The 13,391-nt window shown below is 47.1% G+C and overlaps 1 protein-coding gene across 1 annotated transcript in view; it reads right to left on the bottom strand.

The window, feature by feature from the left end:
- Window positions 1-435: 435 nt before the first annotated feature.
- LOC116546138 (coiled-coil domain-containing protein 57-like) overlaps window positions 436-13,391 on the bottom strand; it is a gene marked incomplete at its 5' end in the record, with an annotated part of 36,125 nt that continues 23,169 nt past the window's right edge. The window contains 2 exons of the mRNA XM_032272477.1: window positions 436-1,046; window positions 6,062-6,165. Coding sequence (XP_032128368.1) covers window positions 618-1,046; window positions 6,062-6,165 — 533 coding nt within the window. The remainder of the gene's footprint in view (window positions 1,047-6,061; window positions 6,166-13,391) is intronic.

Below are 13,391 nucleotides of genomic sequence, written 5' to 3'. Positions count from 1 at the left end.
CAGGGCGCCCGGGTGGGCGGGAGAGGCGTGGGGGAGCGACAGGGCGCTCGGGTGGGCGGGAGATGTGTGGGGGAGCAACGCAGCGCCCAGGTGGGCGGGAGACGTGTGGGGGAGCAACAGGGTGCCCCACTACAGTTACCCCAGTTACCAACAGTCTGGGGTACATAGTCAGGGAGGCTGGGCAGCCTGTCCTTCACAGCCTTTTCCTCTGGCCTTAGGTAGGAAGAAGTGGGCCCTGCTGGTGGGCTCTGCCAAGCAGCAGAATCAGGGCCTGGGGCCCTCTCCACAGCTCAGAGCTATGGCTCAAACCCAGCCATGGAGCTGGGGATCAGTCCCTCGGGGCCAAGGGCCTGACCAGGACCAGGATGGGACAGCCATGGCCTGGAGCAGCTGCGTGGCTCTGAATGCAGCAGTGAGGGACATGTGCCCCCCCCCCAACCCAGAGAGGACCCACTGCTCGGCATGGGGCAGGCAGGGCTGTGCACAGATACCCCTCAGCAGGCGGTCAAGGACCTGTATTAAAGCAGACATGAGCTGCCTTCAACGTGTGAGTTTCCAACACAAGACGCTGTTAGCTGGAGCGAGGACTCGGATGGGCCGCCCCCACCAACAGTGTGTCAAGGTGAAGGAGCAGGAGAAGAGGAAGTGGGCAGAGGAAGAAGGTAGGGGAAGAGGGAGAAAGGGTGGAGCAGGACCCACTTCCAGGCACGGCCTTTGCTGCAGCCCTCGTCCCACCGAAGCTCCCAGGGCACACAGACAGCACTGCCGGCAGAGCACAGGCAAGGATGGCCTCTGCAGCAGGAGCCCCGAGAGGCGGGTGGCAGGAGGAGCTGGCGGGCACCCACCTCTCTCCCGAGGACCACGGCGTCCAAGGCTGTGGGCTGCTTCCTTCCTGAAGGCTCCGCTCCCCAGTGGTGGGCTATCCTGAGATGCTTCCCCAGCTCAGCCACCTGCTTCCGCAGCTCCAAAACCTCCAGGTGTACCTGGTCCACCTCACGGGGAAGCTCGAGCTGCAGAGCAGCCGGCTCTAGGGGTCCCCGCAGCACCTAGGAGCCATTTCACAGGCAGTGTTAGGACTGAGGCCATGGCCTGGGCTGCAGCAGGTCCTCGGGAACCAACAGGAAGCACTTAGGTGCAAGCAAAGCACAGCGGAGCCGGGGTCAGGGGTCAGGGGTCAGGGCCTCCTACCCAGCTGGACACAAATGCCCGCAGCCCTCCGCCCCACACCGAGGCTGCTGCTCCTCCCACCGTGCCCAGCTGGCCCCAGCGGCTCCCCTGTGCCCTGCCTGCTCTGGAGTCCCAGGCTGGTGGGGAGGATCCATGCATGGACAGAGGCGGGGCGCCTCAAAACCCCTTCCTGAGCCCTCCTCCCAGGGAGAAACAAAGGCCTCCAGAATTGCAAGTAACCAGCAGGAAGTGTAGATTGTTCTCTTCTGCTAATCAAGGCGACAGAGATGGGGAGGCCAGAGGGAGGCAGGCCAGGAGGTCAGAGGGCAGGTGGAGGCCGACAAGAGGCTGGGTGAATGGGGGCAGGGAGAGGGAGGCTGCAGGCTGGCCATGAGACCCACCCTGGGGCCCCGGGCTGGCCTCTGACTCTCACTGCCTTTCACTGACTGCGCCAGTCCTGGCGAGAAGGAAGAAGAGCAGAGCAGGTGAGAAAGACGCACGCCTCCCCGTACCAGAGCCTTCCTGCCTCATTCCCAGGAACATAAAATATTACTTTCCCTATTCCAGGGACTCCTACGGTGAATTCCTTATGAATATTTTATTTTTGAATTTGTCACCTACACACAAATAAAGGTTATCATTTCATTTATAGACACTGCTAAGTAAAAACCCAACCAAACAAAAATATTTCAAGGTGAATGTATCTATTATCATAGATAATCAAATCATCTATGATTAACCAAGGCAAAATTAAAATCTTGTATTTATTTTTATTTATTTACTATTGTTTTTTAAGACAGGGTTTCACCATGTTGGTCAGGCTGGTCTTGAACTCCCGACTTCAGCTAATCCACCCTCCTTGGCCTCCAAAGTGCTTGGATTACAGGCATGAGCCACTACGCCTGGCCCTATTTACTTATTTTATTCAGACAGCATCTTACTTTGTTGCCTAAGCTGGTCTCAAACTCCTGGGCTCAAGCGATCCTTCTGCTTTGGCCTCCCAGTGTTGGGATCACAGGTGTGCACTACTGCATCCAGCCTATTTTTCTTTTTAGAGACAGGGCCTTGCTCTGTCGCCCAGGCGGGGGTGCAGTGGTGTGATCATGGCTCACTGCAGCCTTGACCACCTGGGCTCAAGTAATCCTTAGCCTCCCGAGTAGCTGGGACTACAGATGCACCACCATGCTTGGCTAACTATTTTGGTTTTTAGTACAGATGGGGTCTTGCTGTGTTGCCCAGGCTGGTTTCAAACTGCTCAGCTCAGTCCTCCTACCTCACCTTCCCACAGTGAGGAGATTACAGGCATGAGCCACTGTGCCCAGCCTTCATTTATTTTTTGTAGAAAGAGGGTCTCCCGATGTTGCCCAGGCTAGTCTCTAACTCCTGGGCTCAAGTGATCTTCCTGCTTCAGCCTCCCAAAGTGTTGCGATTACAGGTGTGCGCCACTGTGAGCAGCCTGAAAGCTGTATTTAAATGTTTATTTCTTGTCTGTAGCATTTGTGTGGGGGAAATGGGGAATCAGCAGCTGCAAAGCATGAGAGATCTGGAGGCCCTCATAGGCACGTGGAGCTTCAGCCCCACGGACAGAAATGGAGAGTGGCCACGTGTCTCTGCACTGCAACAACAAGGCCACGTTTCAGTCAAGGTGAGATGCCAGGCATCGCTGGAAAATGACAGACGTGAGGAGAAATGCACGTAGCGATCAGCCTCATTTGGCCATTCCACAGTGTGGGCGTGTTTCAAAACGTCACATCATGTGCCATGGACATATACAACTTACAGTTGTCATCTTCTTTCTTTCTTTGTTTTGAGACGGAGTCTCGCTGTTGCCAGGCTGGAGTTGAAGTGCAGTGGCACGGTCTCAGCTCATTGCCGCCTCCACCTCCTGCACAGTGATTCAAGCGAGTCTCCTGCCTCAGCCTCCCGAGTAGCTGGGACTACAAACATGCACCACCACGCCCAGCTAATTTTGTATTTTTAGTAGAGATGGGATTTCTCCATGTTGGTCAGGTTGGTCTTGAACTCCTGACCTCAAGTGGTCCGTCTGCCTTGGCCTCCCAAAGTGCTGGGATTACAGGTGTGAGCTGCTGCGCTTGGCCTATATTTGTCATTTTCAATCAATCAATCAGTCACACGTTAGGAAGATTAAAAAAAAAAGGCATCGAGTTTCTGGAGCACTGCTCACTCCCTCAGCAGACGGGAAGACTGGAGTGCTTTCTGTTCCTAGAGAGATGTTCTGCACAGGGAAGAAGCAGTGCTGCTGGGAAAGGGATTTACATATTTATGGATGCAAGAGGCTTGCAAAGGACCCCTCGCTATGTCACCTCACAAGGAACAAAGGCAACAGGATAAGGACAGCACAATTCAGAAGCACAAGCAACAGGAGACATAATCAACTGGACTGGATCAAAACTGGAAACATTTCGTGACCTTCAAAGGACACCATCAAGAACGTGAAAAGACAGGCCAGGCGCAGTGGCTCACCCCTATAATCCCAGCACTTTGGGAGGTGGGGGCAGGACAATCGCCCGAGGTCAGGAGTTTGAGACCAGCTTGGCCAACATGGTGAAACCCCTTCTCTACTAAAAATACAAAAATTAGCGAAGCGTGGTGGCTTGCACCTGTAATCCAAACTACTCAGGAGGCTGAGGCATGAGAATTGCTTGAACACAGGAGGCAGAGGTTGGAGGGATCTGAAATTGTACCACTGTGCTCCAGCCTGGGCAACAGAGTGAGATTCTATCTCAAAAAAAAAGAGAGAGAGAGAGAGAGAGAGAGAGAGAAAAGACAAGTCAAAGAATGAGAGTAAAATGTAGCAAATCATGTATCTGACAATGGGCTTACATCTGGAATATAAAAATAATTCTTGCAACGCAACAATACAAAGACAGATAACCCTGCCAGGCCCGGTGGCTCAAGGCTGTAATCCCAGCACTTTGGGAGGCCAAGGTGGGCGGATCACCTGAGGTTGGGAGTTCAAGACCAGCCTGACAAACATGGAGAAACCCTGTCTCTACTAAAAATACAAAAAAAAAAACATTAGCCAGGTGTGGTGGCGCATGGCTGTAGTCCCAGCTACTTCAGAGGCTGAGGCAGGAGAACCACTTGAACCTGGGAGGTGGAGGTTGCGATAAGCCAAGATTGCACTGTTGTACTCCAGCTTGGTCAACAAGAGTGAAACTCCGTATCAAAAAAAAAAAAAGACAAATAACTGGGCAAGGGATCCCAATGGACGTTTCTCCAAAGAAGACAAATGACTGACGAAGAAGCAGGTGAGATTATGCTTGACATCATGAGTCATCAGGAAAATGCAAATCAAAACCACAGAGAGGTCCCACTTTTCTCCCACCAGGATGACCAGCATCACAGCCAGAAAACAGCTGGTGTTGGTGGGGATGGGTAACCGGAACCCTCACACAGCGCTAGTGACAAGGCAAAATGGTGTGGCTGCCAGGGAAAACAGTGCAGTGCTGCCTCAAAGGGTTAAACACAGTCACTGTCTGACAGGGCGGTTCCACTCCTAGGTGCACCCCCAGGAGAACTGAGCACGTAGTCCCCACAGGAACTTGCACGGAATGCTCACAGCAGCACTGTGCATAAGCCAAATAATGGAAACAACTCAAGTGTCCACCAGTCATGAATGAGAAACAAAACTTGGCCCAGCCATACAGAGGAGTGTCAGTCAGCCGTGGAGCAGGGAGGTTCTGACATGCACAGAGCCGACACACCTGCACCCTGAAAACGTTCCACTCAATCAAAGAAGCCAGTTCCAAAGGACAACGGTTGTAAGATTTTGTTACTACGAGGTCCCTACAGTAGACAAATGTATTGGGATGAGAGAAGAATGGTGGCTCCTAGAGGCTGGGAAGCAGGGAAGGGGTGATCCTGCTGTGTGGTTATGGTACAGGGTTTCTATTTGGGTGGGTAGAAAGGCTCTGGTAATAGAATGTTTAGAGGCTGGGAAGCAGGGAAGGGGTGATCCTGCTGTGTGGTTATGGTACAGGGTTTCTATTTGGGTGGGTAGAAAGGCTCTGGTAATAGAATGTTTAGAGGCTGGGAGGCAGGGAAGGGGCAATCCTACTGTGTGGTTATGCTACAGGGTTTCTATGTGGGGTGGGCAGAAAGGCGCTGGTAAGGGCCGGGCGTGGTGGCTCACGCCTGTAATCCAAGCACTTTGAAGGCCAAGGTGGGCGGATCACCTGAGGTCGGGAGTTCAAGACCAGCCTGACCAACATGGTGAAACCCCGTCTTAAAAAAAAAAAAAGAAAGGCTCTGGTAATACAATGTGTAGACAACGTTTTGAAAACACTTAATGCCACCCAACGGTACACTTCAAGAAGGGAAACTGTCATACATTAATACATTTTACCACAACTTTTAAAGAGTCAAAACCAAATAGATGTCAGGAATCTGTAGCAATCAAACCGGGATCATGAGCCCAGCCCCATGGGAAACAGGGTGGGCTCACCGCTGGATGCACCCAGATATTGGTCCCAGCAGGCATACGACCCCACCCCCGAAAGGCAAGGGCCCAGGAGGCTGAGAAGAACAGCGCTTGTGAGGCTCTAGCGCCTCAGATGCAGTGCGGCTGTCACTGACGCGAAGCACACATGCCTGGCTGACCAGGGCCCCTCTAACGGGCAGCCCTGAGGCATAGCCAGGCCATGCCTTCTGCCCACCAGCACTGCCTCCGCTGCCTGGACCGTGTTTCCCCTCCATGAGCACGCCTAAGACGAACCAGTTCCTAGGACCTCCCTACAGCCCCTTCCTCAGAAGGAAACAGGCACCTCTGTGCCCGTCAGTGGACTCCCACCAGGCAGCAGCTCAGAGCCCACGTGCCCGCCTCCACCAGCAGCTCTCTAGGAGGGAGACCCCACACACTCGAGTGCCTTACCTTCTGTCTGAGTCGTGTCACCAGCAGGTTTAGGAGCTGCACTCTGTCCCCGAGCTTCCTGAGCGCCAGTCCAGAGTCCACTTGACCAGCCTGGACAGACACTCCTGCAGAGAAGAGTGACTTTGGTCAGGCTCAGATCTGAAAACCAGGGAAGGCCTTTCTGGGGAGACACACGTCTCTATCAGCTCTTCCTTTCCCAGTACGAGTGGCTGAGCCCAACATGAAGCTGTTCTTCACTGGAGTCAACAGACCTGGGTCCACATGAATATCAGAGATGCTGTACAGAAAGCATAATGCTTATGTAAAGAAAGCAAGAATCCTTGTAGGAAGAAGTCTGACTTTACCAGGTCGTGTCTGATAGAGACCAATTGCTGTAGTCTGTCCAAATAAAAAGCCACTTGTTTGGAAATCAAAAAAGAAGATGCCAAATAACACAGGGCCAAAGAAAAAAATCACAATGGACATCAAAAGTTATTTTGAATGGAAGGATGACAACAATAGCACTTTCCAAACTTAAGGAATGCATCTAAAGTTGTCCTTCTGAGAATAATTACAGCTTTAGAGAAATATTTCAGAAAAGAAGAAAGGCTGAAAACCAATGAGCAAAACATTCATCTCAAGAAATCAGAGGGCCAGGTGCAGTAGCCCATGCCTGTAATCCCATCACATTGGGAGGCTGAGGCAGGAGGATCCCTCGATCCCAGGAATTCAAGGTTACAGTGAGCTATGACCGCGCCACTGCACTCCAGCCTGGATGACAGAGTGAGACTCTGTCTCTCTCTTTCTCTCTCTCTTTCTCACACACACACACACACACGCACACAGAAAAATTTAAAACAAATGACCAAATTAAAGCCAAACAGGGGAGGGCATGGTGGCTCAGGCTTGTAATCTCAGCACTTTGGGAGGCTGAGATGGGCAGATTGCCTGAGGTCAGGAGTTCAAGATCAACCTTGCCATTATGGCTAAACCCTGTCTCTGCTAAAAAGATACACAAATCAGCCAGGCGTGGTGGTGTGTACCTGTGGTCCCAGCTACTCGGGAGGCTGAGGCACGAGAATCGTTTGAAATCGGGAGGCAGAGCTTGCAGTGAGCTGAGATGGCGCCACTGCACTCCACACTGGGTAACAGACTCTTTCAAAAAAGAAAAGCCAAATAAAGTAGGAGGAAGAAAGAATAAAGTTCATATCAGATATTGAGGAAACAGAAAATAAATGTATTGTAGAGAATCAACAAAACCAACAGTTGATTCTTTGAGAAGGCTAAAATAAATTAAGCAAGGAAAAAATAGAAGCAAATGACCAATATAATGAATGGCAAAAAGGAATCATCACTTTAGATCCCACAGACATTTAAAAACTCATAGGAGGATATTATAAGCAACTTTATGTCAAAAGTTTGAAAATTTAGATGAAATGGACAATTTCTTAGTAAAACATAACATCAAAAATGTACAAAAAAGAAAATCCGGATGTTCTATAACTATGAAAAAAACTGAATTCACAATTTTAAACCTTCCCACAAGAAAAGATCCAGGCCCAGCTGGTTTCAAAGTTGAATTCTACCAATTATTTAAGGAAAATTAATGTAAGTCTGATACAAACTTTTTTAGAAAACAGAAAAATAGAAAATGCTTTCCAACATATTTATGAGGCCAGAGTAACTTTGATTCCAAAACCTCACATCAACATTATGAGAAATGAAAATTACTGGCCAGTCTTGTTCACGAACATAAATAATTCTCTATAAAACACTGGCAGACCAAGCTGAGCATGGTGGCCCACACATGTAATCCCAGCTACACAGGAGACCAAGGCAAGAAGATGGCTTGAGCTCAGGAGTTCAAGAATATCCTGGTCAAAGAGCGAGACGACGTCTCAGGTATTCTAACAAAAAACAAAAGAAATATCAGCAAACAAAATCTGTCAATATATAAAAAGAAGAATCTATCATAACATGTTAAATTCACCCTGGAACTGCAAGGTTGGTTTCACAAAATGAAACCCGCAGTCCACTCATTTCCCTCACTCATTTCAGCTAAAGGTCCAGCCAGAACACAAAAGGCCCCACTAGGGGAAAATTCTGAATGGTGAGTAAAGAAGGCTGAGCGTCTAGGGGCCTCGGATCCCAGGGGTGGCTGGCAGGGAGTCCTTCATCTCCTTCCTGCACGTGCTGAGCTGGTGCTAGGCAGCCACAACCCAGAGCTCAGACCAAAAAAAATAAAATAAAATAAAATAAAAAGCCTAAGAGAAGCTGCTCTTGGGACCAAAGGGGCAGGAAGAGGGGGACATGCAGGTGGAGCCCTTGAGACCACACCTGCCCTCCTGCCAGCCCACGGCCCCACAGCCTGCTGTAGACAAGTCCAGTACGGCTTCCAGGAGAGCATGTGCTGAGTGTCACAGGAGGAAGGAGGCCCGCATGAAGGCCCCGGGGACTTGCTGTATAAAAACAGCCAGAATCAACAGAACCAGCATAGCAAAACCTCTGACAAGTGGGCCCAGTGCAGGGACACTGCCCAGGATTTGACTGGCCACTTGGTGACTCACGTGTGGGCAGAGCAAAATAGCATCATCAAGGCTCTGGACAGTAACAGACATTCAAACCTCAGCCCACCAGAGTGGGCCAGGATACAGTGTGAACACAGAAAGGTTGACTACCTGATAAAATAAAAGACAGAGTTAAAATAGGTTTAATAAGAACCAGAATTTCATAATGTGACACTCAAAATGTTCATGATACATTAAAAAATTACTAGAGGCTGCCTGTAATTCCAGCACTTTGGGAGGCAAGGCAGGAGGATTGCTAGAGCCAAGGAGTGTGAGAATAGCCTTGGCAATACAGTGACAGCCCATCTCTAATTAAAAAAAAATTTTTTTTAAAAATATACTCATCATACTGATGACCAAAAAAATCTCAATGTGAATAAAATAGACAACACTAAGATAACACAGATAATGGAATTATGGGATGAAGATTTTAAAGTAGCCATCATAAAAATACTCCAGCAAGTTACTGGGGACAGCGAAGGTGGAAGGATTGCTTGAAGCCAAGAGTTTAAGATCAGCCTGGGTAACATAGTGAGAACCCGTCTCTACAAAAAAATAAGAAAAATTAGCCAGGTATGGATGGTACCTATACTCCCAGCTCTTCAGGAGGATCACTTGAGCCCAGGAGGTCCAGGCTGCCATGAGCCATGATCAGGCCACTGTGCTACAGCCTGGGTGACAGAACAAGACCCTGTCTCTAAAAAAACAAACAAATACACAAACAAAAAATTCTAGCAAGCAATTTGACATACTCTAAATCTACTCTAAAATCATATGGCAAAATAAAAGTTTCAGTAAAGTAACATATAAGAAAACTAAGGCCAGTGTGATGGTGCATGCCTGTAATCCCAACATTTTGGGAGGCTGAGGCAGGAGGATCACTTGAGGCCAGAAGTTCAAGACCAGCCTGGATAACATAGTGATATTTCATCTCTACAAATATAAAAAGAAATTAGCTGGGCATGGTGGTGCACACCTGTAGTTTAGAGATCCAGCTACTTGGCAAGCTAAGGTGGGAGGATCCCTTGAGCCCAGGGGTCAAGGCTGCAGTGCGCTATGGCCACACCACCGTACTCCAGCCTGCACAACGGAGCAAGGGCCTGTCTCAAAAACAACAACAACAACAACAACAACAAGAAAACGAAAATGGAAATTTTAGAAACAGAAACAAAAATCTCACTTTATGGGCTCAACAGCAAAATGGAAATGACAATAGAAAGAACCGATAAACTTGAAGAACAGAGGAAAAGAAATTAGCTAATTGAACAAGAGCCAAAACAAATTGAAAAAAATAAATAAATAAAACAATAAAACACAGCCTCAGGGACCAGCAAGACAATAACAAAAGACCAAACGTTTGTGTCCTCAGAGTCCCAGAAAGAAAGAGTGTGAAGCTAAAAAAAAATAGTTGAATAATGGATGAAAATTTCTGAAATTTGGTGAAAGACATAAAGCCTCAGATTAACGTCGAGAAGGATAAACCAAAGAAATCTATGCCCAGATACAACATAATGAAATTTCTAAAAACTAAAGACAAAGACTGTTTTTTTTTTGAGATGGAATTTTGCTCTTGTTGCCCAGGTTGGAGTGCAGTGGCATGACCTCAGCTCACTGCAACCTCTGCCTCCTGGGTTCAAGCAATTCTCCTGCCTCAGCCTCCCGAGTAGCTGGGATGCGCACCACCACGCCTGGTTAATTTTTGTATTTCTAGTAGAGATGGGCTTTCACCGTGTTGGCCAGGCTGGTCTCGAACTCCTGACCTCAAGTGATCCACCTGCCTCAGCTTCCCAAAGTGCTGAGATTACCGGCATGTGCCACCACGCCCTGCTAATTTTTGTATTTTTAGTAGAGACAGGGTTTCGCCACGTTGGCCAGGCTGGTCTTAAACTCCTGATCTCAGGTGATCCACCTGCCTTGGTCTTCCAAAGTGCTGGGATTACAGGCGTGAGCCATGGCGCCCGGTCTGTCAACATAATTTTAAAAATCAAGCGTGAAAGAGTAGTCCATCATATTCACCCTTCCCATTTTCCTGCACTCCTGACGTTTCTAGTTTCCTTTCTTCTATTGTGTCTAAAGTACTTCCTTTATCGGCCGGGCACGGTGGCTCACGCCTGTAATTCCAGCACTTTGGAAGGCCAAGGCAGGCAGATGACCTGAGGTTGGGAGTGCAAGACCAGCCTGACTAACATGGAGAAACCCTGTCTCTACTAAAAATACAAAAAAAAAAAATTAGCCGGGTGTGGTGGTGCTTATCTGTAATCCCAGCTATACAGGAGGCTGAGGCAGGATAAATGCTTGAACCTGGGCGATGGAGGTTGCGATGAGCCGAGATTGTGCCATTGCACTCCAGCCTGGGCAACAAGAACAAAACTCCTCCTCAAAAAAAAAAAAAAAAAAAAATGGTACCTCTTTTATCACTTCTTTTATATCCAGTCTGTTGGTCGGAAACATTTTCTTTATCTGAGAATGTCTTTATTCATTCTCATTCCTGAAGAATGTTTTTACTGAATGTACAATGATGGTTTGACAGTTTTTTGCTTTCAGTACTTGAAAAAGATTATGCCACTTCCTTGTGATGAAAAATTTGATGCTAGTTGCTGCTGAGCGCCCACCACTGCTCAAGTCATGCCCCTGCAGGCTGCGCACCGCTCTCTCTGAGTGCTTTCAAGAGCTTTTGTCTTTAGGCCAGGTGTGGTGGCGCACACCTGTAATCCCAGCACTTTGGGAAGCTGAGGCAAGTGATCACTTGAGGCCGGGAGTTGGATCAGCCTGGCCAACATGGTGAAACCCCGTCTTTACTAAAAATACAAATGCCACCAGCTGGACATGGTGGCACATGCCTGTAATCCCAGCCACTTTGGAGGCTGAGGCATGAGAATTGCTTGAACCCGGGAGGCAGGTTGTAGTGAGCTGAGACTGCACCACTGCACTCCAGCTTGGGCGACAGAGTGAGATTCTGTCTCAAAAAAAAAAAAAAAGAAATTCATTTCAAATATAAAGAGAGAGGTAGGTAAAAAGAAAAAGTGATGAAAAAGTTATACCACACAAATGCTAATCAAAAGAAAGATCCACTGGATTAATTAATATCAGACAAGGTAGACCACAGAACAAAGTACGACCCTAGAACAAAGAGGAAGATTACATAACAATATAAGGGTCAATTATCCTAAAAAAAAAAAAAAAAGACCTGGCAGGGCACAGTGCCTATGCCTGTAATCCCAGCACTTTGGGAGGCTGAGGCAGGCGGATCACCTGAGGTCAGGAGTTCAAGACCAGCCTTGCCAACATGGTCAAACCCCGTCTCTACTAAAAATACAAAAATTAGCTGGGCATGGTGGCAAGCGCCTGTAATCCCAGCTACTTGGGAAATTGAGGCAGAATTGCCTGAGCCTGGGAAGTGGAGGTTGCAGTGAGCTGAGATTACGCTATTGCACTCCAGCCTCGGTGACAGAGCGAGACTCTGTCTCAAAAAACAAACAAAAAACAAAAAACACCCTAAATGTATACACATCTAACAACAAAGATACAAAATATATGAAACAAACACTGAAAGAATTGTGATTTTAAAAATAAAAATCTGTATTAAAACAGGAATAGAGTTAACATCAATATTCAGGACTTGAACTCAGATCCGGAACAAGTAGACTTAATTAACATTCATAGAACTCTCCACTTTAAATACACAAAACATACACTCTTATCAGTACTACATCACACGTATTTTCAGGTTTAAATGAAATATTGGTTGGCTGCTTGTTAATTATTTTCTTCCTGTCTCTATTATTAAACATAATTACAGGCATATCCATTTTTAGACTGCATTTTAGCCCGGGCAATAAAGCAACACCCCTGTTCTCTCTCCCTCTTCCTCTTCCTCTTTCTTCCTTTCCTTTATTCTTTTTTTTTCTTTTTCTTTTTTTTAAATTCTTTTTCTTTCTTTCTCTCTAAAAAATAATAATAATAATAATGCCAAGAGGAGAGAGAAATATATATGGAAATCTCCAAAAGAAATAGCAGGAAATGTGTGTAGGTATGAGAGAAAGTATTTGGAAAACAGAGCAATTTTCAAAATAAACAGGTATGCAACATTTTCCAAGAGTAGGACTACTGATAAGAAAAACACACAGTGAAGCACAGAATCTGAAGGATGTCTGAAGACTGGCATCCTGAAGCACATACAGGCATTGATAAATGTAGAAGGATTAAAATAAAGGTTAAAAAAAAAAAAAAAAAACAGGAATAGAAAGAAACTTCCTTAACCTCCCTTCACCTCCCCACTGCAAAAAACCTTCAGCAAAAATGAATCCTAAAAAAGTGAAATGCTGAATGTTCTTCCTCTGGGATTAGGGAGAAAGCCAGATATTATCAACATCATACTAGAGAGTTTAACTTGGGGCGATAACACAAGAAGAAGTAAACAATATCAGCATTGGAAAAAAAAATAAAATCTCCCTTATTTTATTATTATTATTTTTTGAGATGGAGTTTCTCACTGTCGCCTGTGCTGGAGTACAATGGCACGATCTCAGCTCACTGCAACCTCTGCCTCCCAGGTTCAAGGGATTCTTCTGCCTCAGCCTCCTGAGTAGCTGAGATTACAGGCATGCATCACCATGCCTAGCTAATTTTTTTTGTATTTAGTAGAGATGGGGTTTCACCATGTTGGTTAGGTTGGTCTCGAACTCCTGACCTCAAGTGACCACCTGCCTCAAGCTCCCAAAGTGCTAGGATTACAGGTGTGAGCCATCAAGCCCAGCCTTTTTTTTTTTTTTTTTTTTTTTTTT

The sequence above is a fragment of the Sapajus apella genome, unplaced genomic scaffold, assembly GCF_009761245.1.
Source record: "Sapajus apella isolate SASKATOON/1434 unplaced genomic scaffold, GSC_monkey_1.0 scaffold614, whole genome shotgun sequence".
NCBI lineage: Eukaryota > Metazoa > Chordata > Mammalia > Primates > Cebidae > Sapajus > Sapajus apella.
This window is presented reverse-complemented; position numbering and strand designations above follow the sequence as displayed.